Genomic DNA, 26,022 nt, shown 5'->3' on the forward strand with positions numbered 1-26,022 from the left:
GTAGACACAGCCGCTGCGAGAGTAGTCCCATTGTGTTGGGGACTGGTCAGCTCCTGCTCACCTGGCCCAGCCACCTGTCAGCAGCTATTACTAATCCACCCTCCCCGAGACATCTCTATCCCCACTCTCCCCCACCTTCTCTCCCCTCCTCTCCTCTTTTTTCTTCTTCCGTCTCTGTCTCCTGTTCTCTCTCCCTATTCCCTCTCTGCCTCTGGCACAGCTGGCTGAGCAGCAGACTGCCACTTCCTTCTCTGGTTTGCCTCACATGGAGCCAGGGCTGCCTCCTCATCTTCAAGATTCTCACATACTCTGCTGACCTGCGCCTGCCTGGCCCCTTTCTAGAGGACGAGACCCAGTTTCCAGGAGCCCTTGGTCACCCCCAACATTGCAGTACAGAGCCCACTGTAACAGGTGCTTCCATCGTATTCAGGCAACGCCATCCTTAGCCTTTACACCGGGAATGAGCATGTCTGTGTCTCCTCTTCTGCTAATGAGGTGTTAGTAGAGGGTCCGACCAGTCCCCAACACAGTGGACCCACTCTTAGAATGGCTGTGTCTGTGCTGGGTTAAGGAGATGAGTTGGCAGAAGGTCCTGCGGGGGCTTCTGGGAAAGGTTACGTCATTCCGAAGGAAAGGTGCTGGTGCTATTTTGGACATCATCCTGTTGGGATGCGACAGCTAGAACTGCTCCAGGCATCTTGCAGGCTGGCTACAGCTGAAGCCACCCCTGAGCCTGACAGAGCGAAGAGCTAGGAAGAACCTGCGTCCTCGGTGCCACTGCTTGCTGTTCCCACCAGCCCTGAGCCACTTTGCTCGCACCTGTAAGCGCTACCCGTCCCAGTCATGCAAGGCTGTGGCCCTGGGTTTCCGTTGCTTGCAGACAAAGTCTGCTTGCTGTCTTCATCATCCCTGCCAGGCCCATCCCGTCCCGCTAGTTCTGGACATCAGCCTTTGTCCAGAGTGGCTTTGAGTTTGGGAGCTCCTGGGGTTGGATTGCATCCCTTCCGGTTGGTTTCCCAAGGCTTTGGCCTGCTCCTTCTTTCCTGTCAGAAGCTCCCAGCGTGTCGTCTGCCACTGTCTCAGCTCGGGCTGCCACCACAGCACCACTGATGGGTGGCTTCAACAGCGGTCCATCTTCTCTCGGTTCTGGAGGCTGGAGTCCGAGATCAAGGCATCACAGGGCTGCTCCCTCCTGAGGCCTCTCTCCTTGCCTTGCAGACAGCTACCTTCCCCCCGTGTCCTCACGTGGTCGTTCCTCTGTGTGTGTCCTCATCTCTTATAAGGACCCCAGTCAGATTGCATTGGGGCCCACCCTTACAGCCTCATCTGAACTTAGTTACCTGTTAAAGACTTTGCTCTCCAAACAGTCACATTCTGAGGCATAGGGGGCTAAGGCTTCCACACGAGTTTTGTGGGGACACAGTTCAGCCCCTAACAGGACCCTGGCTGTGGCTGCTGGATAGACTGTTGAATTGGGACTCGGGAGAAGAGAAAGCCATTTCATGTAAAAGTTGAAGTTATTTCAATTAGTTTTTCTAGAATGTTAACAGCTAGGCACAAGCAAGAGTAGTCAGTCCTCCACCGAACTCTCCACTTTGGAATCACCTCTCAGAGTCACTGGATGGCCAAAAGGGAACTGCCCAAGGGCCACACTGCTGTCCTAAAATACGACCACATTTCACTTTATTTTACATTCACCCCTTGACATTTTTTTCTCTAACCAGTGGCAAAAAAAGAATGAGGAGATATTTCTCTAACCAGTGGCAAAAAAAGAATGAGGAAGAAGGGACGAGAGGCCTATTTGCTGAGTGGCTGCTGGTGGCCCGCCCTTTACCGGGATTATCCACCAGTGCTGGAGGCAGGGCTACCACCCTCACTTTGCAGAGATATGAGGCCCGACTGAGGACAAGTCCAGTGGTCACAGTAAGTGGCCAACTTCAGGCTTGATGGGGCACAGCAGCACTTGAGCAGGTTGCATGAATGATTCGCTTCCTGAGGCCGTTATTTTAGATATGTCGTCTTTGCCAAAGTGGAGGCTTTTTTTTTTCTTGGAATTTGCAGCCTGTCTTCAGGACCAGTCTTGCATCTGGCACAGCAGTCCCCAGCCTTTTTGACACCAGGGACTGGTTTTGTGGAAGACAGTTTTTCCATGGACAGGGCTTGGTGGGGGGGGGATGGTTTGGGGATGAAACTTTCCACCTCAGATCATCAGGCATTAGATTCTCATAAGGAGCACGCACCTTAGATCCCTCACATGCGCAGTTCACAACAGGGTTCCCGCTCCTATGAGAATCTAATGCCGCTGCTGATCTAATAGGAGACGGAGCTTGGGCAGTGATCTTCTCTCATCCACTGCTCACCTCCTGTTGTGGGGCCCAGTTCCTAATAGGTGATGGACTGGTGCCGGTCCACAGCCTGGGGATGGGGGACCCCCTGATCTAGCAGATTGAGGCCAGATTGAGGCAAAAGCAGATGAATTTATGGAAAAGGATCCATGCTGGCTGCCTGTAGGAGAGGCAGTGCCTGGATGAGTCTTTAGCTGCCCCAGACCCCGTGAGCAGGTCTCTCCTAGGGACGCCTCTGGCACTTTGGGAGCCCAGGGGAGGGGAGGGAATGAGAAGGTGGGCAAAGGAGGAGAAGACCTTCGTACTGAGCTTTGCGAGCATTCATCTGGCCTCACAACACCGCGGAGAAGTCTCTCCCACTCTACCTGAAAACGCCAATGTAATCTGGAGATACCAAAAAGTGTCATGAACACTCAAGTTTATCCTAATTCCCACTGTTATTCTGGTCCTTAATGAATCAAATGAGGAATTGGTTTGTGACTCAGGAAACTGAAGTCACAGAGTTCTTATGATCTGAGAAAAATGGGTCACTGTGTTTGGTGCTTCACAGGACACGGGGCCTGCAGGCAAGGAGCCAGGCCTCAAGGGTTCAGTGAGTTGTCCAAGCCAGCATGACTAAGGGTTCTGCTGGGACCTCTCAGATTAACTTCCAAGAAGGAAAGTCGCTCCTTGCTCATACACTTTTTCATAACTCTCTCTGGCTGGTAAGCTCAGGTGGCATCAAGGCCTTGGCGTCTACCCCTTGTGACACCCCCATCAGGATAGCGCCTTGGCTGTATCTCCCTGGCACCCTTTCCCAGAGCAGCTGGGCCTTCGGTTGCAGGGATGGAAGCCTTTATCTTGGGCGATACCTGAATATGTAGAGTATGTGATGCTTGCTGAGCTAGAGGCTCACAGATTGATGTCCCTCTGCTGATTCCAGTGAGTATGTGCCCCTGAAATTCGAGGGGACTGTGGAGCCTGCTTCCAGGCTTTGAGAGCCCAAGTCTGTTGCAAATTGAATTGTATCCGCAAAAGGAAATGTTGAAGTCCTAGCTTCTGGTACTTTAGCTTCTGTGACTTTATTTGGAAATAGGAAATAGGGTCTTTGTAGATTTTTTAAAGATGTAAATTGGGCCAGGCACAGTGGCTCACGCCTGTAATCCCAGCACTTTGGGAGGCTGAGGTGGGTGGATCACGAAGTCAGGAGTTCAAGACCAGCCTGGCCAACACAGTGAAACCCTCTCTCTACTAAAAAGAATAACAATAAAAAAATTAGCCAGGCATGATGGCAGTGCCTGTATTTCCCAGCTACTTGGGAGGCTGAGTGAGGCAGGAGAATCACTTAAACCCGGGAGGCGGAGGTTGCAGTGAGCTGAGATCGCGTCATTGCACTCCAGCTTGGGCAACAGAGCGAGACTTTGTCTCCAAAAAAAAAAAAAAAAAAAAAAAAGATGTAAGTTAAGGTGAGGTCATACTAGAGTAGGGTGGCCCCTTTGTCCAATATGACTGGTGTCCTTTTAAGGAGACGGGAGCCGTGGCACAGAGGACAGACTGCCACGTGAAGACACAGGGCCAATGGCCCTGTGAGGACAGAGGGAGAGTTTGGAGCTGCACATGGACCAGCTGAGAAGAGCCGAAGGTCGCCCGAAACCACCAGAAGCTGGGAGAGAACGGGCACTGCAGACACTGCTGGCCTCTGGAACTATGAGAGAAATGTTGGTTGTTTTAAGCTACTGAGTTTGTGAAAATTCATTACAGCAGCCACAGAAAACTACAAGGCTCCTCTCCCTGCCTGGGCTTCGTTTGCTGGTCTGGAGGGTAAGGGTGCCGGCCGCATCATCCAGACACTTCCCAACTTGCTCGTGGGGCCTCCTCAGGGATTTGCCAGGACACGCCCCCGGTCTCAGCCGCCACTGAGGGCAAGTGGCGGGAGCCCCCGAAAGGCGCTTGTTACCGCAAGGCTCCCCTCCCCAAGAGGCCTCTGCCTTCTGGGAGGCGTAGCTGCCCTGCACAGACGACTGAGTCAGGGTCCACCAGAGAAGGCTGGCTTGAGCCTCTCCCCTGATTTCAGCCCCTGCAGGCACTATCTGGCCTCGGAACTTGGGAGGTGGATGTGGTCAGGCCCTTTCTCCAAGTCAGTTTGGTCACACGTGTGCTTTGTTACACACAGAGTGTGCCGTGGAAGAGGGACCTGTCCCTTCAGACAGAGCAGTTCTAGGCATACCTCTGGGCACTGGTGGCCCCAAGAGGAGTCATTCCCTGACCCTGTGGAACTCCCAGCTAAGCAAGACAGGCATGTTGAAATTCCAAGATCACATGGCAACTTTGTCAGTCGCTCCTGTTGTTTATATCAGTCATAACACGTTAGATCTAGAAGAGGTAGAAAACACAAGCAGCCGGGCGCGGTGGCTTACGCCTGTAATCCCAGCACTTTGGGAGGCCGAGGCGGGCGGATCACGAGGTCAGGAGATCAAGACCATCCTGGCCAACATGGTGAAACTCTGTCTCTACTAAAATACAAAAAATTAGCCGGGTGTGGTAGCGGGCGCCTGTAGTCCCAGCTACTCGGGAGGCTGAGGCAGGAGAATGGCGTGAACCCGGGAGGCAGAGCTTGCAGTGAGCCGAGAGCAGGCCACTGCACTCCAGCCTAGGTGAGAGTGAGACTCTGTCTCAAAAAAGAAAAAAAAAGAAAACACACACAAGCTGTAACAGTTAAGGGTCTTTGAAAACCAAATGACACAGTGCCCATATCAAACTGACTTAATAAAGGACAGTGATTGGCTTCTGGAATAAAAGGGGGATGACTTCAAGAGAGGCTTGATCCAGCAGTTTATCTGGAGACCCATTCCCTGCTTTCCCTCAGGGCTGGCCTTATGCTCAGGCTCCCTTGTGAGGCCCTGGGAGCAGCTCAGTCTTCCCTTGGGGCTGCAGAGGGGCAGTGCCACCCCTGGGCTCATGTTTCCCTGCTGGGAATCCTAAGGAAGAGGGGGAAGCATTCTCTTTTTCAGAAACCCCAGAAAATGTCTCCTCAAGACTCAGTGGCTCCATTTGATTTCTCACCCATCCATTAACTTGCTGCTCTTCTGGTGGGTGTGGATGTGCAGTTGGGTTTCAGCCTATGAAGACCTGGCCTGGAGCTGGGGATGGGGTCGGTCCCACTCAAACCACAGATCTGGGAATGGTGGTTCCCCTGGAGCAAAATCTGGGTGCTGTCAACACCAGGAGGGGGCATCCGTGGTGGCAAGAAAACCCAGAACTGTCTACTTAATGCGCCAAAGGAGGGAAGTAAGATCGGCTTTGGTGCCACCACCCAGGCGGCCACCGTGGCATGGGGGCCTGTGCTTCCAGACCTGGGCGGTGTGTGGAATGGTGATGGTGATTATGTGGATGCGCCGAGGGGATGATGGAGTTCCCTGAGTGATCACTGCACCCCAAGCTCGGCGCTCAGCAGTGCTCCACACACATTGAGCCATTGAATCCTCAGCACCCCAGAAAGAATTCAGTTGTTGGACAGAGATTTATGGAGCCCCCATTCTGTGCTCGTCGTTGTCGTGGGTAGGAGATGGAGACGACTCTGCATCATACGCTGTGTTCTTGCAGGCTTTCCCCATGTTACAGGTGTGAACATTGAGGCCCAGAGAAATGAGGCTGCACAGCTGGAAAGTTGCAGATCTGAGATCCAACCCCAGGGCCCTTTACTCCAAAACGTGTGTGCTTAATGTGTGTCTATACGTGCTGGTGAGTTTTCTTTTTAAAGAGCTGATCACCCTCAGATGTCCACTGTCGGCCTGTTTGGCTGCCCTTCTTCAGGCCAGCAGCCAAGACACAGTGCCGCCCGCAGGGGCGACCGACTGGGAGCCTCGAAACAGGTGGAGCTGGCAAAGCAGGGCCCTGAGCTGTGTGCGTGGGGCCTGGCTGCAAATGGCCCAATGGCGGCTCCGTGCATTTCCCTTTTGGAAGCTTGAACCCTTTCTTCTCCATGAGGCTGACCCACCAGGCTGGCTTGGTCACACACTAGCTGTGCAGTCCTGGCTCAGTTACTTTACCTCTCTGGGCCTCGGTTTACTCATCTACAACAGGGGTCGGCAAACCACCACCCTCAGCCCGAATCCAGTCTGCTGCCTGTTTTTGTAAATAAAGTTTTATTGGCACACAGTCATGCTCATTCATTCAGAGCGGCTGCAGCTGCTTTTGCACAGGGCAAGAGACCCTGTGGCCCGCAGAGCCTGAAGCCTCTCTCTGTGGCCCTTTCCGGAAAACCTGCCAATCCCTGACCTAGCAGATGGGATGATTGTGTGCGGGAGAGCATGGGCTCTGGGAGGGCAGGGCTGTGGCTGTGGCTGTCACCAGAGTGTCCCCTCCCTGGGGTCGTTGCAAGACTTGGAGAGAAACTGTGTTCGGTGTTGAGCATAAGGCACACAGTGCGTGCTCAGTAACCTCCAGCTGCGGTTCCTCCCGTGATTAAACAAAGGCAAGGAGGACTGCCCCGACAGGCTCAGAGGGCCCGGGGTCTGGAGTAGGAGCTGATCCTCGGGTTAGACCACTCGGCTCTTAAAGTGGCTGCCAGTTGAGAGGCTTGTCTCAGCTGCCGCTAGGTGCAAATTAAAAGGATTAATGGACACCGCCGTCTTTGAAAGGCTCAAGGCCCACCGAAGCCCCTTCAGCAGAGGGCTCTGCATTCTCTCTTCCCCAGTCCTCCTTGTGTGCCCTCGTGAGTGGCGGTGACAATGCTCCCGGATGTGGGCCCCAAGGCCAGCGGCCCCGGAGCTGCCCGCCCACCCGTCCGCCTGCTATTGTCTGCTCTGGCCTGGCGGTGTGGCGCTGGGCTTGTGGGGCCCCGGCGGGCAGGGGACTGTGGGAACGGATTAGAGGTCCTGGGCTTGCTTTCCTCGTCTTGCATAAACTCTTGATCAAAGACATTCCTGGGATGACAGAGCCCTGTGAGCTGCGAGGCTGGCCCAGCGTGCGGGACGCACACCCCACGCTGCAGCCCCTGCACAGGCCTGCCCTTGCTGGCCCTCGCTGGCCCTGGCTGCAGCGCTGACTTTGGGGACTAGCCTTATGGTGGGACTGGTGATGGAGCGGGTGCCAGGAGGCAACACAGCCTTCCCCACCAGATTCAGAGGCCAGGCCCCCAATGCCTGGCAGAGCGAGGCTGTGACTCTGCTTCCTGGGGTGCTTCAAGGAGGGTCACGCTGCATGCGGGGTAGCCGGAGGGATTGCCAGATGCATATGCCACTGCCGCTGGGCCTGGCTTCTCTGGACTCCCACGGGCACTGCCCCACCCTTTGCACAGCCCTACCCACTGTTATCCCACAAGTGTGGTCTGAAGTCCAGGTGCCCGCTCTGCCCAGCCTCCTTCCTCTGTCCCCTCAGGGCCTTTCACTCCTCGTGACAACTCTAGGTGCTGTCTGGGCTCCTGGGGAACCCCCGACCCTTCCAGCCTTGGAGTCAGCTCCCGGCATGCGGGTCAGGCTGGACCTATGGCTCTGCAACTCAGCCCAGCAGCTTGGGGCTGCCCTGTAGGAGCCGACGCAACCTCCTTTCCATTCGGCCCCCTTCCTGGGACCCACTGTGTGCCAGGGTGGGGAGATGGAGGCAGAGAGGAATCTGGGAGATTTCCGTCCTGGAGGGGCTCAGCCAGAGCAGGAAGGTGCCCAGGCATGATAATCCTGGACTCCCAGAACCACCTGCCTGGTGTGGGGTGGGGAAGCCTTCAGAGAGCCCGTCCTTACAGCGAGAGCAGAGATGAAGGTTCCTGTGGACCGAGGCGGTGGGCCAAGCACAGAACAGGAAGCTTGATGCGGTCTGATGTGTCAGGAGCTCCTGGGCAAAGACATCGAGCTTATTGGGGTCAAGGCTGGGGAGAGATGGGGCTGAGTCCCAGGGACCTTGGACGGAGCTGAAGGGAGATAGGAAGGCTGGGGGTTGGGGGCAGAGGATGAAGAATGGATGAGGACTGTCTGGCTGCAGGGAGATGGGCCAGGAGGCAGGGCAGGGCCCCTCATGAGCGGGTAGGGGTGGCGGGCACGTGAGAACAGGCTTCTGAGAAGGGGCTGCAGGGAGAGCTGACGGCAGAAGGCTTTGTCTCTGAAGTTCCTCAAAGGTCAGTTTTTACCATCACCCTCTGGGCAGTGCAGGTACTCCAACAAGGGATGAGGTCTTCACTGAATCCCAGGAGGGGTTGCAGGCACAGAGGTGATGTCAGTGGAGTTTGAGAGTTGGGAACAAGGGCCTAGAGTGGTCAGACGATGCCTTTGATGTGGTTTGACTGTGTCCCCACCCAAATCTCATCTTGAATTGTAGCTCCCATAATTCCCGTGTGTTGTGGGAGGTAATGGAATCATGGGGCGATTTCCCCCATACTGTCCCCATGGTAGTGAGCAAGTCTCAGCAGGTCTGAGGGTTTTATAGGGCTTTCCCCTTTCCCCTGGCTGTCATTCCCTCTTGCCTGCCTCCATGGAAGACGGGCCTGTCGCCTTCTGCCGCGATTGTGAGGCTTCTCCAGCTGCGTAGAACTGTGAGTCTATTAAACCTCTTTCTCTTTATAAATTACCCAGTCTCGGGTATGTCTTTGTTACCAGTGTGAAAACGGACTAATACAGCCTTGGAGCTCGTGGCATAACCACGATGTATAGACCCACCCATCACTGGGGGGTGTACAGAACCCCCCATCGTGGCACAGCCAGGGGTGGGGGGTGTACAGACACCCCCACTGTGGCACACCCGGGGTGGAGGGTATACAGACCCACCCGTCACAGGATGCCATAGATGCCGAGACAGAGAGTATGGGCTGTGGGAGAGCTTGCAACTGCTTCACTCTGGGCCCAAGCCCTCTCTACACACTTGGCTGTGAACCCACCTGACCCACTCAGGGCCCCTGCCCTGCCCTGCCAGCCTGCCTGAGCCCCGCGCTCGGCTCCATCTCTCCCAGTAGACACGTCGCTGCCTTTTGGCTCTGCCAGACCTATCAGCCTACACATCCCTCTTTCATCTTAAAAAACTTCCAAACACTAAAGTAGATCCCTAGACCCATGTGCTCCTCTCCTTGAGCAGCAAAGTGGCTCTCCAGCTTCTTCCCCACGTCCTCGCTTTAACCTAACAGGATCCGATGGCTCCCTTGCCTGCTCCGTGAAACAACCAAAGGTACCCTGTGCGACGGTTGGAGCTCTCCACACAGGCCTCCTGCTACACCCATGTGCTCTCAGGGGATGAATGTAAACCCAGCTGCAGGCAGGGGGTGGGGACATGGCTTCCCTAGGACCCCAGCCCTGACACAGGACCTGGCCATTGCCTGGAACTGGATAGCTGCAATGGTGCAGACCTGGTCCCTGCCTTCAGAGTAATTTGCCCAGGAGCAAGGAGGAGCTGGGCCTTGTGAGCCACCCGAGTGGCCACCAGTGTCACCTCTGGCTCCAACTGTCCCTTGAGCTCTTGCTGATGTGACCTGTCAGGGGCACCCTGCAGGCTCCCCCACCCACTCAATATGGGGCTTCCTCGGGGAAGGCTCCCGGAGCCCCCATCCTCAGGGGACAGGCTGGTGGAGACCTATAGGGGCCAAGTGTTTCCCTCCACACCCCACCTTCCTCCCAGGGCAGGCGCCTGGGGAGCCAACACACCGACCACCCCGGCCCCACTGTGAGCCCTGGGAGGAGTGCTCTACAAGGCAGGAAGGGTAGACAGCAGGTGCTTCATAAAGGCCACGGAGATTCGACCTGCAGCTGACAAGTAGCACCCATTGGTGGCATGGGACCTGAGCTTCCACTTAGCTTGGGATGAGGACAAACCAGCCTCACAGATGGGTTCAGGAGCAGTGACCAAGGTTCGCGGACACCTTCCCAGGGCACTCCCGCTACCCACCTCCACCCCGGGGTTTGAAGTTAAGTCCAGTCACGTGCACCTGAAATCCAAAGGTGGGCGTCATGGGTGTCCTATAAGGCGGCCTCCAGGTCCCCACGATCCCAGTGAAAGGCCACCCCGGATCATGGCCCTGACACGGTGCTTTGCTCTCCCGGAGCCTGGCGTCGCCAAAGGACCATGATTCATCCAGAGCAAACAGCAGTTTGCGCCAGAAGAGGGTTTACGAATGCCAGCTTTATTTATTTTCCTATCTGCAAATAACCCGGGAAGACAAACTGGTGGGGCCAGCAAGGAGTGGAAGATGTTCCCGATCAATGGGCACTGCTCACGTCACCCAGGCCGGAGCTGCCGTCTCGCGTGGTTGGAGGTGGGCTCACCCAGCCAGGCAGCCTGAAAACTATTCTCTGGAGCCTCCCGGGGACAGGACACCGCCTCCCACCTCACACACCTGTGCTGAGGGCTTCCTCCCAGTTGGGAGGGGTGTGCCTGCTCCTGGCTGGATTCTGTCCCCACCCCCGGGGATGTGGCAGTGTCAGGAGACATTCTTGGTTGTCACGGTGGGTGCCGTGACTGTCTTCCCGTGGATGGAGGTCAGGATGCTGACCTCCAGTCATCACTGTGAGATGAACTTCTCACGGTGCACAGGACAAGACAGTGCACAGGACAGGCTGCAGGCTCCCGCATCCGCCGAGCCTGCCACCCTGCCCTGGTTCTAGGGCACCAGGACACGCGTCCCTGGCTCACGGCCAGCCCAGGAAGCAAAGAGGCAGGCACCACGCTGGGGCTTTACCAGTTTTATTTCTAGACTTTCATGTTTGTCTTTTTGTCTTCTGCTGGAAACATGCCGGTTACATGTTGGTGCTGGGAAGCGCCGCGGTGCAACCAGAAACGCGCAGACCCAGCCGCCCGCCGCCCAGACCCTCAGACTTGCGCGTCACAGGACAGACTCTGCTGTGCCCCGTGCACTTGCCACCAGCCTTTGGCCTCTCGATACACACAACATCCAGGACTTGTGCCCTTGCCCCGTCACAACAGACAAAGCGTCCCTCAAGGCCCCCGCGTGGTTCAGACAGACGCCGCAGCCAGGATGGTTGAGGTAAGCGTGAGCCATGTTCTGGAGGGGTGGGGCGGGATGGGCCTGTGCCCGAGATGGCCTCGAAGCACAGGATGACCCTGCCAGGGCAGGGCCCCAGCCACGCGGGCCCGCAGTGGGGTGCAAATTCTTTTGGTTCGGCAGCTTGCTAGGTGACCCGGGCACACAGCACTGTGAGCTGGCTTCATTGAGATTTGGAGTCTCTTTAAATTAGCATTATGCTGTAATTAACAAAACAATAACAAACAGAACACTAGTACATAACAGATTAAACATACCCAAAACTTGAACAAATTCCAGAAGCTATTCCAATCATCCCGAATGAGAGTCCTACAGGTACAACGCCGTGGTGGCACGTAAGACACACTTGTTATAATAATAATAATAATAATTATGCAACTTCCATAGCTACACGCAAAGAATAACACAGCTGTAAAAACTACTATGATGCTATGCCCCCGATCAGATGAAGTGCCCAGCATCACAGGCGCAGGGAAGAGAATATGGACACGGCCTGCTCTCCACAGACACCGGCACGGTTGTCACGCACGTGGCCTCGGGGCCGGCCCCCGCCAGCCTGTGTGGGATCACGCCCGAGTGTCTGCCCGCCAAAGCAGGCGGGCTTTGGTGAACCTGCCCGCTGGGTCCACCATGGTCCATCCACCATGGCTAAGTGAAGCATGAGGTATTGTGAAACAGCAACCTTTTTGGAATAGAGCAGTAATCACATTAAGTCAAAATTGATCACATAAAAAAAAAAAAAAAACTACAAAAAAGGCATCTGTAATACAACGTTCTAAGAGAAAACTAAAACTAGTACATGGCAGTATATGACATTGTAAAACAAAAAACTGATCCTCCAATAGCAGCAAACAATGTGAAAGAGATACACAGAAGCGATGTGAATATTTCCAAACCGTGCCTGGAAGTCAACGGTAGCAGCGCAATAAGAAAATGGAGCTGCGGCCTGTCCCCAGTGTGGGCACCGCCCCGTCCCCTCGGGAGCCTCTTCCTCACACCTCCTCCCGCCTGTCCTCCCTCACACATCAACCTCCACACTCTTGCCACCTCCCTTCAACACTTCCTAAATAAAAATTACAAGAATTACATAGCCAAGATGTGCAAATTGTCTATTTTGTCACTAAGTTTTTTAAAGGAAGGGGCAGGGGATAAGAATATATCGGAACCGAACTTACGTCGAGTACCCTAATTTTCCTTGTGACACCCATGCCTTTCCAATCAGATGACTTTGGGAAACGCCAAACAGGCTGAATCAATGTCTTTGTGTGGTTTTTTTCTTCCAGATTGTTTTTTTCTCACCTATAAAAGGATCTATCTTTAAAAATAAACTGTATTAAATCTGCAACATCAAAGGCAGAAGGTTTGTGTGTGTGTGTGTGTATCTATGTGTTTAAATCAAGGGGAGATTGCATTTATAAATCATACTGGCCTTATGAACATCCTCTGCAATAAATATACTTTTTAGCCTTAACTATAAATTATATATTTTAGTGTTTAAAAACCTTCCGGTGTGAAACATCTAAGATAACCCTTAAAAACCACCTGTTCTCCAGGTAAACCTCTGAGGTCCCTACTTTCAAACACCAGTTGGCACCAAAGGATTCCTAAACTTCAACTTCTTTAAAGAAAAGGAAAGGAACTTATCATCCTGGCAATGTGAGAATGCAAATCTTTTTCTTCTTGACTGGCACGCAGCCTCCCAAACACCCCACCTCCACTGCCACCAGAGTGGCCCACACTTGCCTCAAAGTCCTGCTTGCACACAAGTACATGGATATTCCCAAACCATTCCATTAGAAAACTGCCCTCCCTCCACACACAACAAAAACAGCGCTATCTCCTACACCTATTGGACTGAAAGTGCTTGGAAATGGAATGGTTTTAGAATATGGAGAAGAACACAAACCAAGTAGCTGTGGGTTGAACCTGGACGTGAGCTGGCTGCAGGGCCGTTGGGTAGAAAACCAGCATCTCATAAACAGGTCACTACAAAAATAGGAAGAGTATAAAAATAGAATATATTATGTCACTATTTCGTCTTCTCTTTATAGTAGCGTATCGCAGGAGTGGGACAGGTGGCCTTTCCCGACCCTGCTACGCTGGCTGGTGCCCGACAAACCTCCACTGGATGGTTTGTCACTGGATGGTTTGTCACTGGATGGCGGTCACAGGTGCAAAGGACATGCACACAGGCACGCTATGCTACTGTAACCAAGAGGTGACTTCAGCCATGAATAAGGTGAAGAGGTTACACATCTACCTACGGAATATAATAACATACAATGACTTATAAAGTGACTACATGCATATGAGCAAGCAAAGTACAGAGATGCCTAGAACCACACTACAGCTGTGCTTTTCAAGAAAAGCACAAGAATACGTTTTTCTACCTAAAACCCTCTTCTACTTTAAAAATGGTTTGCTGAATTTTTCTATGTTTTTAAAATGTTTTTATGCTTTTTTTTAAACACGTAAAGGATCGAACCTAATCCTCTCCCGAGACTCCTCCTTTGTGTTAATGCCTATTCTTACAACAGAGAAACAAGTACATTAATATAAAAACGAGTTGATTATTGGGGTATAAAATCCTCTATTGTTTGTAGCACAACCCTCCTCCCCCACCGCTCAGGGTTATGCAAATACTATTTTTTTCTCTCTCTCTCTTTGAAAGACAGTTTTTGGGTAATCTGTTTCTTTTGCTTAAGTCAGAGATGGAAGGGAGAAAGAGCAAAGGAAAAAACAACCAACAACAAGGAGAATGAAGCTTTCCCTTCTGGTATCAAAATGCTCCGGAGAGGAGGGACTGTCAGGGGAGCACCTGGGGCCGGCTCCGCCCTCGCTGCGGGTGGCGGTGGCGCCCACCTGCCTGGCGCCCTCAGATGTCCACGTCCCGCACGTCGGTGGGTGTGCAAGCCAGGTCCACCTCCTCCTCCTCCTCTTCCTCCTCCTCGGCGGCCTTGGGGTCCATGTTCTGCTGGGCCTGGCGCAGGCTTGACTCCAGCAGGGCTTCGATCTGCTCCTGGCAGGCCCGGAGGCAGTCCTGAGAGAGAGAGGGTGGAGAGAGGCGGGAAGAGGTGGTCCTTAGAAGGGGCCTGCAGCGAGGGCCCCTTCCCAGGTGCCATGACCGGGAAGTCTTTATAAGAGCAAGACTAAGCCAAAAACTCCCTCGGCCCATGCTGCCTCCTCTGAACCTGAGTGAGATGTGGGAGCTGCCATCGCCTGTCAGGACACTCAGGACCAAACGCCTCCACCTCCCCGCTGGTCTCTGGAGCCACAAGACACCAGATGCTCGCCCGCCCACCCCGCACACCCCCTGCCGGTCCCCATGCCCAACAGCGCCTTCACCTCCTGTTCCAACTGGCTCTGCCAGCTCCCTGGGGAATTCAGTGCCATCTGATCTGGACAGGAGGCCCTTTGAACCCTGCCTTTTCAGACTTAACCTCTCCATGTGGCAGCCCTCAAGGTGAACCTGGCCTTCCATGATCAATGGCTGTCGAAGCCTTAGGCCGTGCATGACTGAGGATGAATGCTGGGTGGCCGGGGGGACCTGGACCATTGATCCCTCCCCTCCATCCTCTCCCGCTCAGGCCTGTGCCCCGGGGCCACCCATCAGCCTGGCACAGCATGCATCCACCCACTGCGGCCACAGAGGTGCTCGCCCTCAGGCGGAGTGCGACGGAAGCTCCTGGAAGTCCTGCACCTCCACCCTCTGGGGCTCCAGACTCCCTTGGCAGTGTCCACGCCACACTGTCAGTGGGAAAGAGCAGCCGTGAAATCTGGAACCCTGCGCCCAGCCAGGGGCCTCTCCTAGGCTCCACCATGGGCAAGTCCCAGGCAGCCCGAAGCAGCTGCTTACTGCCCGGGGGCTTCTGGATGGAGAACCGGCTCCATGTGTTGGGGCTGTGTGTGTCCCAACTGCCAGGAAGCCACATTAGGGCTTCAAGCCAAGTCTCTAGGCAGCCCAGGAAACAGACCTTCCACAAGGAGCAAGACTGGGCCACAGCCCCACCCTGTGCCGCACAGGTGCCACTTAACTCCCAACCAGAAGGGGCTGGACAAAGGCATAGCACGACAGGTGATGACCCAGGCCAGGACTTTTAGGTGGACCCCTGAGGTCATGACATTTTAGCGCCTGTGCCTTTATAGGGAGGGCTTTCCTCTCCCACCTTTCAGATAAATTCTCATCATGGCAAATGAAGCTGGCCGGGCCGGCACCACAAACAGTCCCACTGTACAGATGGGGAAACTGAGGCCAGAGGCCTGGGGTGAGATCCAAGACTCCTGACGTTCAACCTAAAACACCAGCCACCTTCAATTCTCAGCCCCAGGGGCCTGGCAGCTCCATCCAGGGATTCTTCACCTGCGGCCCCCCCACCCGCCCCACTCATGACCCACTCCAGGGTCACACATGCAGCTAGACTCCAGAACCTTCCCTCATTCCTCCGGCCCCACAGCTGCCTGCAAGGCTAACCCAGTGGACAAAGCTGTTCTCCCACAGCCAGAAGCTCCAAGGAGGCAGCACGCTCCTCCGCGAAAAGTCACTGGTGTGCGGCACTGTGCACCCGATTCACACAGATAGATATTCCACCCACCAAAGAAAATTCTAGAACACGCCCTAGAAAATGCAGGGGCCTCTGCTGTGGACGGTTTTTCTGAGTCTGGGCTTGGCTACGTTGGTCACTAGCTAATCAGGCAGAGTGGACTCCGCCTCGGGTAACTTCACCCCTTGTGTCAGCTGTGAGGCGTGTGCCTCCGATCCAGTTAAGATGGTCTCTACTGAAATAAGGGCCAGCACCCGACTTCCCACAACTGCCTGAAGACAGCAACATCCTAGGGCAGTCACCCCTGGCGGGGAAGCAGTTTTCACTCAGGGTGTGGAGTTCAAAATGAAAAATGCAGATGTGAGTTTCATTTTGATGGAGGGGCTTTCTCTTTGCTGGGCTTCTGGAGGCCTCGATGGCATTTCTGAGCCATTTTCCTGAGACAGGTGCGGGCTGCTGGCCTCCACCCTACAGCGGGTGAGGACACCTCACCACCCCCAAAGGATAACACGGGGCAGGGTGCAAGGGAGGCCATGGCCGAGAACACAGAAGGGAGGCCCCTGCCAACTTCAGTGTCCCGTGGCAAAAACGCTTCTTCCTCTTCCGAGACACACATGGGCTGGGCAGCCGCTACTCCCGGTGTCCCTGGGACAGAGGCACCACTAGGCAGGGGACAGGCAGGTGGACCCTAGATAGCATCTGCTGAGACCCGTGCGGAGTCCCCGGGAGGCTCGAGGGCAGACCACGAAGAGGCGGCCCAGGCCAGAGCCAAAACGGGTCTCGCAGGCCCACCCGGCCCCAAGCTGGGGTCAGGCGGTCACTCCCTCACACACCGCGGGGCCGGCGGCTGACCCGGCCACCTCTCTGCTCTAATTTGGTAAATGCCACAAACCCTTTTGATTGTCATTTTAATTCTTTCTTTAAGAAAAGACTCGGGAATAAAACAATGGCATTTTTAAGAAGAAAGACACAGTCATCCCAGGGTTTAACAGCAGCAGCCTCTCAAAGAGGCCGTAAACAACAAGGCTGTCTCTATCCGCCCGTTGTCCAGTGTCTCGGACCTCACAGGAGCCCTTTTCAAGCATCTATTTATTGGCCACGCACATTGTGAACCAAACAAAGCTCGCCTGGGCCTAACCCCACACGCCATCACCACACGGACCATTGGCTGGGGCCGCCTGGGACCTTCGTCCCGGACGCTTCGCCCAGAAAGCCTTTGCGGCTCCTGGACGCCCCAGGGGACGTGAGAAGCCTGTGAGGACCTCCCGGCCGGTCAGTGAGTTCTAGGAGCAGTGGAAGAAGCCGGCACCCTGTCAGTCCGTGGCTTGGGGTCTGAGGGGCCCAGCCCCAGCCCCAACCTTGTCACCTTTGGGGGCCTTGGCACCAACCTTGGCATTTCCGTGGCACTAGGTGTCTCCCCCCGTGAGCCCCAGCCAGGCTGCCTGGGACATCACCCTCACTTACCGGGTCACACTTGATCACTCTGGAGAGGAAGCGTGTGAGGCGGTAGTAGGACAGGAAGCTGTTGGGGCTCCTCAGGTTCAGGCCTTGCACTGCGGCCACCACGCTCCCCGCTGCTACCATGGAGGGTGGATTGGAAATGAACTTCACATCTGCAGCAGAAGGAGAGAAGGAAGGAGGCTGTGAGCGGGCGACCCTCTCAGGGCCCCTGTGTTCTGGGCATCCCTGCATGCTGGCTCCCAGCAAGCAGCCCAGCCTGAAGGGAACCACTCGGTATCTGTGGCTGCACATCCAGGCCCTCCCCAGCCTCCAGCCATCCCTGGGCACTCGGAGAGCAAGAGCCTGGCCCAGGGACCCTCCTGGAACGTCAGCCCCGCTGTTGACGCGAACGTAACCAAGCAAAGAGAAAGCCACGGGAAGACACAGGACAGGTGACAGGGACATCACTGCCTTCTCACCCTTTTAGCATCTTGGGCCTTGTGAATGTTATCACTTATTCACAGAAACAAAATTAGATGACGCAAATATGAGGACGTAGAGATGTCGCTTCTATGACCCTAACCCTAACCCCAAGTACCTGCCACCCCCCAGCAGCAGGGATTGGAGACAAGTCATAATCTGAAGGGACATCGCATGGCTGATGCCTAGGCCTCCACCCGGGCCAGGCCATGGGGTTGCAGAGTACTGATGAAGCCATTCCCTGTGTCCCTTGAGGGGCAAGCCCTGGCCAGCAGCCTTCAGGGCGGCTGTGATGGTGTGGCTGCGGCTCAGGCCCTGGCTCCAGGAGAGCCCGGCTTGGCTCACTCGGGAAGGAAGAGCTGTTCCAGCAACCCGTGCCCCTTACCACGGGACCATGACTGTCACAGTGACCTTCAGAGCACAGACCAAGTACACCCCAACTCCACCCGGGCCCTCTACTCACAACTCTCCTATTTCTGGCCGATGACAAAAACACTTTTCTGGGCCGTCTGATGTAGCCCAACAATTCCAGCGACTTCCCAAGTAAGGGAAGAGGTGTGGGGTTCCCAGCACCAGTCACCATGGGACACCCCTGGAGGACTGGGCCGGGAGCCGGGCCCCAGGAGGGAGCAGCTTTCCCAAGAAGGCACCAGTCCCCTCACCTGGGGCTTCCTGGGGGCTGTCCCGCACATCTGGGCCCACTTCCAAGAGGGACACCAATCTAGGGCGTCCCATCAGCCTTTGTGGTCTGCACAAAACTCCCTCTGGTCACTGTCAGATACTGGGGCTCATCCGCCTGCCAGACTGCAGTAGTGGGCGTCTCAGGGCCTCTGTGACTGACCTCCTAGACAAACAGCAGACCGGCTCTTTCCAGAGAGCCTCGCCACCAATTACATCCCGGTTTGTGGCGGGGAACGCCGGCCTCCCCTCCTCGGGGCAGTCATGCACCTACCGTGGACAGGTGGGCCAGCGTGGGATGTGCCTCTCGGCCTGGCCCCCACCCCAGCGGAGCCTGGGGGCAGCCTTTTGTCACACCCACGAGGAATTCTGCACGGGAACCAGGGGCCCTGGGCTGGGAGCCGGAGGTCGGCAGGGATGAGTGTGGCATCTTTGTCGGCCCCATCGCCTCATCTCGCGCCACTGAGCGCCCGGGAACAAGGGGGGTCGGGGGAGCTGAATGGGAGCCGACCCAGGCACAAAGGGAGAGGGGCCCCCACGGGCCGCCAGGGGTGCGGCGGCCCATCCGAGACTTCATCCCGAGAGAATAAACAACTTCGGCCTTGTTAAAGAGAGAGGGGCGCCGGCGAGGGGCTGGGAAGAAAGGCAGCCACCCTGAAGGGGAGACAAAGCCGGCTGCTGGGCGCCGTAACAACTTAGAAAAAGAAATCCTTAACGAGCCGAGCCACCTCTTTTCCCCTTTAAATGGGAGCAGTTCCACCCAGTCTGAGAGCCGGGAGCCATGAATGAAAACCTTTTCATTGAGGCAAATCAGAACCGCACACAGAAACCGCTTCTGCAGGGAGGGACAGGTTCTAGCTGGCCTCGCACCTTGTGCTCCCCCCACCGTCTCCAGGGGCACACGCAGAGCAGAGTTACTGGGGCCACGTTGTTTCAGAAGCTCATGTCCCCACCCGAGTGTGTGGTGCTGTCTGTGTTTAGATTAGGAGCCACCCAGAATTAGACACCAAAGCTCCAGGATTTGACCCTATCCGCTGCCTGTTTGTAAAGGGAAATGATAGCTGTCCTGGAAGCTCTGCGGCACTGGACGTTCCTCACCTGGCCTCCCGCGGAGCCAAGGGCACACCTGCCCTGAAACCCCCATGCGTGAGTGTATGCGGCGTGTGCACACCTGCTGGGGACCTGGGGCCAGGGATGCCTGGTGCAGGGAGAACCCCCAGCATCATCTTTAAATGTAATCTTGCCACGTGGAGGGCAGAAACACCTTCCTAGACTCTTTCCCATGCCTCCACCTCCTTCAACTTGTTTCTGACTTTAAGCAGCCGTAAGTCACTCTTGTCTCCACAGATGTCCAGCAGGACCAAGGCACTGGCTGCTCAGTTACGTTCCATGGGGTGGCCACGGGTCAGGACCTGGAGCACTTTGCAGGGGTGGGTCCCCTGGCCTCCTGCCCCTCCCTCGGGGCCCACCCTGGAGTGGACTCCACAGCCACTGAGAGCACGTGCACAGCTGGGTCCCCAAGTGTCCCTCTTCCTTCACCCACCGCTGGGGGCGCCTTCGCAGACAAAGGGTGTGCAGTAGCGGGAAGGACGGGACTCTGCACCTGCCCACTGCGTCCCCCCAGCACCCAGGGGTCCTGGGAGGGGAGCTCCGCCGCTGGAGCCACCCTGTAGGGAGGCTGTGCAAGAACCACGCCCCACGTTCTCTCCAGGAAACTTTGCATTTCTCTGAAGCCACTTTCAGCTCCATAAAAGGCTGTCTGGAGTCTCCGGAGGCCTCTCCTCTGAGGAGCACAAGCCAGAGAATGCCTCCCTGTCTGCCGCATGCCCCCCCACCCCAGACCCATCCAGGCTGGTCGACATCCTTGGCATCTTCATCTGCCCACCTTGGGGACTCGCTTGGAAACATGTGGGGGAGGGGTTCATGCCCCAAGCAGGTGGAGGAGGTGGGGGAGGCCTCACGCCTAAACCAGAAACCATTCTGGAATACCGACTGCGGGCTACCGGTGTCAGAAGGGAGCTCTGAAGTAGGCTTGGGGGGCTCTGCCCTCTGGGGAGGGGAGAAGAGCTACTGCCTCTTTGATGCCCCGTGGGCCTTGTGGCCTAGATCACCCAGAGTGAGCCCCCAAACAGACGTGACAACTGAGGCTTGACCAAAGGTAGGCCACAGCAGAGCTGGGTGGGATGGGGGCATGCACCCCCATGAAGGTAACCAGGCCTCCTGGGCCAGGGAAGGAGGCGGTCACGGGGGGGGGTCAGAGGCAGGGCTGGGGACAGCAGGAGGTGGCACCCTGTGTATGTGCGTGTCTGTCCCCACTGGGTTCTGGGGCCAAGGCCATGTCAGGGAGGGGCCTCTGGGGCCCTGCCAGGGGAAGTGAGGACTGGGTGCTTCTGCTGCCCACGGTGGCGGCCCAAGCTGAGACTGCTCTGAAGCGCCCCCCCAGGGCTCAGCTGAGCCCGGCTGGCTGGCGGCACCCCTGGCAGGGCCTCAGGCAGCCGAGCTCCTCTGCTGGACACCCCTGCACTCGGCTGCCCAGAGCACGTGGTGCAGGCAGGCCGACAGCTCTCCCCGCCCCTGGAGCCGCGTCTGGCAGGTGGCCCAGCCTGGGAGAGGCCAGGAGGGAGCCTCTGCAGCTCAGGCTCCTTAAGGACACAAGAAGGGCTGGAGGTGGGTGGAGAAAGGAGGAGGCCCTGTGGCTAAGGTAAACCCCTTTCAGCATGGAGTGGCCACAGGCTGCCTGGACTGAAGGATGAGGCCAGAGCAGCGGGACACAGGCAGGCTGAGCCGTCCACACCAATGCCCAAGGTACTGCATGGTGGCCGTGAGGGAGCAAATCCCCCTCCATCCAGCGCGACAAACAATCCAGGGCCTCTGCTCACCAGAGCTGGAAGAGCGCTTTCCAGCGCAGGAGGGGGCCTGGGGACATCTTCCCAGACAGCACCCAGGTGGAGAGCAAGAAGCCGGCCAGGGTCACCTAAGGAGCCGGCTGTCAAGGGGAGGCCGGGGGCTGCCGGGCCTGCCCTACCTGTGGCACAGAGGGCAACGAAGGTCTGCGCGTGTTTGCGGATGATCTGTTTGTTCTCCTCCGCCTCTGGCATTTTGGAGAGGAAGTGTTCAATGAAATCGTGCGGGGTCAAGGCGGCCAGGTTCCACTTGAGCTTGTTCACCAGGAGCAGCTCCATTTGCTGCGAACACAGGGTGAGCGGCCATCAGGCGAGGTGCGGGCCGGCCCGGGGGCGCGGGGAAGCCGGCAGCACGGGGGCCGGGCCACGCCGCACCTCCGGCTCAGAGCACTGGCCCCTGCGTCTCGTGCGGTCCTGGAGGTTGGAGGGGAGGGCTGGCGAATGCTGGGGGGTCAAGGGAGCTGGGGCAACACGCAATCCCAGATCAAAACAGAAAAGGCGCCCGCCGCGTGAAAAGACTCTGCAAGTGGAAACAAAAAGACCTCCCACCACCTGGAACTGGAGGCTCAGCGCCGAGCGCGGCGCTCCTCGTGCAGCCGCTGGAGGGCGCGCGCCGCCCACTTTTCGGCCACACCGCGGGGCGCGAACGCGGTGGGAGTCACAGGCAAGCGCACATGGGGCGGCGGGACCGGGGCGGCCAGGATCCCGCCCGCTCCCCGGACAGGGACGCCCGGCGGCGGGGCCGCCCTCCCTCGGAGGAGCAGATATGTCAGAGGCGGGCCGGCCGCCACCGCCTGCACCTTCCCCGGCCCCGTGGTCCTGCGCGCGGCTCGCGGGGGGCGGAGAGCGGCGGGGTCCCGTGGTTACCAGCAGCTCCTCGGGCCGGATGGAGTTGTCGGTGTAGATGCATAGCTTCTCGGCCGTCAGGGGGATGGTCTCCTTCATCTTAGAGGCCACGAACATGCAAGTGGCCCCTAGCAGCTGCAGTCGGCTCTTCTTCACGGGCTCCAGCGACAGGAAGCGGTCCAGGTAGTTCATGGCCAGCGGGAAGACCTCCTCCTCGCACTTCTGCTCCTCGCAGACCTACGGAGGCACGGGGCCCGTGACCGCCGCCGCCAGGTCGCGCCGCCCCCCCGCACTCCCCCGCACCCCCCCATCGCGCTCGGCAGGGCAGCCAGGTCTGGAGGGCGCCGAGGGGTCGGGGCTGGGGGCGGCAGGAGCTTCCTGTGATGCGCCCCCTCCCCCGCGCGTCCCCAGTACCCACCCTCCCCGAAACTGAAAGGGAAAGTCCCCGCGAGGCTGGCACGGTGGGGGCGGGAGCGGGCACAGCTGGGCGGCGTGCGCGGCGGCGCAGGCTGCCGGCCCCGGGGACCCCGGCCGGTCCTGGAGCTCCGTGGTCCCTCTGACTGGGGGTCGACACCCACTGGGGTGCGGGGCCGCGGGGTTGGGCGCCGCGCCTGCGAGACACAAAGGTGGCGTCCCAGGCCGCCGCGCCGCATTTCCCCAGACGTCATCTTTTCAAAAAATATTTAAAAATATTTAAAAAATAACTAAGTGTATAAAAAAACCCTGAAAATGACCCTCGGGCGACCCTTTACCCAGACCGGGGGTTGGGAGTTCGTTACAGGCTCCGGGGGGAGCCCCAGGAATTCAAACTCCGGGGCCCCCCCTTCCCCCTGGGCGCGGGCGGCGTTTCCCTCTCGCAAGGACACCACGCCGCACTTTCAAAAATTATTTTAAAATACTTGCGGGCCACTCAGGCGCCCACCGAAGGTCTGAAAATGTGCTCCCAGGCCCCCGGCTCGCTCGGAGAAGATCCCCCAAGCCGAGATCCCTGCAGACGGGGATCAAGCCCTGGCGTCTTGGGGGCCACGCGACCTTGCAGCTCGCCGTGCTCTCCGGCCCAGGCTGCCCGTTCGGGGCGCCCCGGGACTCGCTGCTTGAACAAAGGCCCCACCTTCCCGAGCGGGGTCCCCCCAAAACTACCCATGCCGCGTCCCTGCGCCCCTCCCGCGGGCTCCCGGCGGCCGCGCGGCCCCTAGCTGCGGCCCCAGCGCCCGGCGGCCGCTCCCCGCCCCCACCCTGCCCCCAATTATTAATAAACACTTTTGCTTTGCAATAAAAGAGCAAAGATGGCGCATAATACTGGCACGAGCGGCCCTTGCATACGTGTCCATGGATATTAATTTAAAAATCAAATCTATGCCCCCTCCCCCCGGAGTTGGCGACTCCCGGCCGCAGCGGCCGGGAGAGGAGGCGCAGCCGGGCTGGGGCGCAGGCGGGGGGCACAAAGCGCACCCAGCCTGCCAGCCCGCACCCTCGGGCCCATTGGGGTGCCCCTGGCACTGGCTTCTCCCGAAGGCACCCCTCCCCGACCCCCTTCTCCCCTCCCACGAAACGCAACTCCTAGCACCCCCACCCCCACCCCTTCCTCCTTCAGAAAATACCCACAATTTTTATTTTGAAAATACGGATCCCTAGCAACACCATGGCAAACTTCAAAGTTCTAGCGGGAGAGAAGGGAGGGGGGTGAGGAGCAAAGAAACGTGGGTCTGGGCAACAAGTTGCAGGAAAGTCTTAGGAGAGCCGCCCGAAGCCCCGCACCTCCAGCATCCAGGTGGCGACGATCTTCCGCATGGACGGCAGGACCTCCTTCTGCACACATTTGAAGTAGGACACCGAGGGCGCGCAGGTCTCCTCCGCCTTCAGCATGGCCCGCAGCACCCGGTCGTTGAGGAGGTTGGCATCGGGGTACGCGCGGCGGATGGTTTCCACTTCGCAGCACAGGAGCTGGTGTTCCATGGCTGGGGCTCTTCCTGGGCAGCTGGGGAGGGCTGTGGGTCCTGGCTGGGTCCGCGCTCGGCTCTCGCTTCTGCTGCCCCGCGCTCCCTCGCGCTCTTCTGCCCCTCGCCGGAGCGTGCGGACTCTGCTGCTCGCTGCTACTGCGCCGACAGCCCTCTGGAGGCTCCAGGACTTTGCAACTTCAACAAAACTCCCCTGTAGTCCGTGTGACGTTACTGTTGTTAAGCAGAGATCAAAGCCGGGCAGAGAATGGGAGCGGGAGGGGGGCGGGGGCGGGCTCAGGGGGAGGGGGCGCGGGCGCCAAACGCCGGGAGCAGCGAGGGGCAGAGCCCAAAAGCCATCCCTGAGGCGCCGCGCCTGCCCTGCGGCGGAGTTGCCCCTGTAGTCCGGTTTTCATAGAAATGCAAATCGCCCCGCTGCAGCCTTTCTCCCCGCCAGGGAAGAGGGGTGCAGGGGGCCCCGTCCGCCTCGAGTGGGTCTCCCGGGATTTAGGGGGTGAGGTGGAGGTGGCTCTGCAGTAGGGGACAACTAGGAAGGCCGGCAGGCCACACGCAGCCTGGGGAGACCACGAGAAGGGGTGACTCTGGGGCGCGGCGACACCCCATATCCAAGCCGGCAGAATGGGCGCATTTCCAAGAACGCCACGAGGGCACCCACGGGCGGACAGACGGCCAAAGAATCTCAGCGACTGCATCTTGTTTCATTTTCATTAACACGTGTAAATTTCAAGAACTATTTCGCAGGCAGGGACGGGGAGGACCGGGCACACAACCCCTGTGCAAGTTTCATTCCGGCGCACAGGGGCGTCGTTGCAAATGCCCAAGGGGGTAACCCTAAAAGTTAAAGGGATTTCAGCTTAGCATGCGCTCGCTCAAAAAATAAAATAAAATAAATAAATACCCGAAAATTCCAGCAGCAGCCCAAGATGGTGGCCAGCATTTCCTTCATCTTGTCCTTCTAGCCTGGAGACTCTTCGGGTGCCTTCCTACCTTGACCAGTCGGTCCTTGCGGGGGTCCCCAACTGCACCCCCTCCCTTCCCGTGCCGGCAATTTAACCGGGAGAAACACACCTCTGAATGGAAAGCTGAGAAACAGTGATCTCCGTTCTGACTCATTTTTTTTAATTAAAAAAGAAATTAAATTGCTGGAAATATTAGTCCCCTCTGCCTGGAACAAGACCACCGGAAGGTTCCTAATGGGTTTTGTTGGGGGTGTAGACGTCCCTTCACCTTTAGAATTTGCCCTGGGACTGAATTCGTGAGCGTGAGGGGGCTGTCAGGAGCCGGCATAATTCAGAACACTTATCAATTAAACAAACGAGTGTACTGATCTGATTTTTAGCAAAATCGATAGGTGTTCGTGGTTACATGAGAAGGTCCCCAATATTATCGCAAACTTAAGCAGATGTAAATTAAAATACATAGTTTTTAAAATTACGGGTTCTGTCTCTGGCGCATTAGAAAATAAAAGGACATTTTACTGTCTTAACTTTTGTTTTTGTTTTTATTTTTATAGTACCTGCCCCAAATTAAGAAAACTGTTCGTTTACTTCCTTTTGAACATAGTTTAGTGTCATCAAACCACCGTACCCTCTTAACAGTAAAAGCTCAAAGAAAACGGATAGAAAAAGCCCTCGCCCCTTCGCCAGGGTGCTCACAGCAAGATGCGACCCCCCCCCCACCCCCACCCTTCAGGGTGAATTCCTCCCGCGCCCCCTCCCGCGCCGGGAATTAGGATTACTAATATTCCGGGTCCTGGGGGGTAATTACCCCCAGATTCCGCATGGGGAGCGATGGGTGGCCCCAGCAGGGAGCACCCACGGTCGTGCCCCCCCACTCCCCGAGCACCCACAATCGCGTTGGCCCCGGCATAGCCAA

General features: G+C 57.1%; 2 protein-coding genes across 2 annotated transcripts; one reads left to right on the forward strand and one right to left on the reverse strand.

Annotated features, from left to right (window-relative positions):
* Nucleotides 1-7,526: 7,526 nt before the first annotated feature.
* Nucleotides 7,527-8,233, forward strand: LOC129008463 (uncharacterized). Its single transcript, XM_054440764.2, is given in 2 exon segments — nucleotides 7,527-7,556; nucleotides 7,559-8,233. Coding segments are annotated over 2 exon segments (705 nt in total).
* A 2,733-nt stretch (nucleotides 8,234-10,966) lies between these two features.
* On the reverse strand, nucleotides 10,967-24,555 carry CCND1 (cyclin D1). The gene is made up of 5 exons (XM_054440763.2): nucleotides 23,948-24,555; nucleotides 22,211-22,426; nucleotides 21,466-21,625; nucleotides 17,307-17,455; nucleotides 10,967-14,341 (listed from the first exon to the last, which is right to left on the reverse strand). The coding sequence occupies exons 1-5, from the start codon at nucleotides 24,143-24,145 to the stop codon at nucleotides 14,177-14,179; spliced, it is 888 nt and encodes a 295-aa protein (XP_054296738.1). The 5' UTR covers nucleotides 24,146-24,555; the 3' UTR covers nucleotides 10,967-14,176.
* Nucleotides 24,556-26,022: the final 1,467 nt, after the last annotated feature.

The sequence above is a fragment of the Pongo pygmaeus genome, chromosome 9, assembly GCF_028885625.2.
Source record: "Pongo pygmaeus isolate AG05252 chromosome 9, NHGRI_mPonPyg2-v2.0_pri, whole genome shotgun sequence".
Classification (NCBI taxonomy): domain Eukaryota; kingdom Metazoa; phylum Chordata; class Mammalia; order Primates; family Hominidae; genus Pongo; species Pongo pygmaeus.

Bases quoted from the DNA above. Each gene is read 5' to 3' on its own strand.
- CCND1 (XM_054440763.2), bottom strand. From the start codon at position 24,145: ATGGAACACCAGCTCCTGTGCTGCGAAGTGGAAACCATCCGCCGCGCG. The intron at 22,427-23,947 runs GTGCGGGGCTTC...GTGCCTCCGTAG, and splicing joins TCGCCACCTGGATGCTGGAG to GTCTGCGAGGAGCAGAAGTG. The intron at 14,342-17,306 runs GTAAGTGAGGGT...TCTCTCTCTCAG, and splicing joins GAGTGATCAAGTGTGACCCG to GACTGCCTCCGGGCCTGCCA.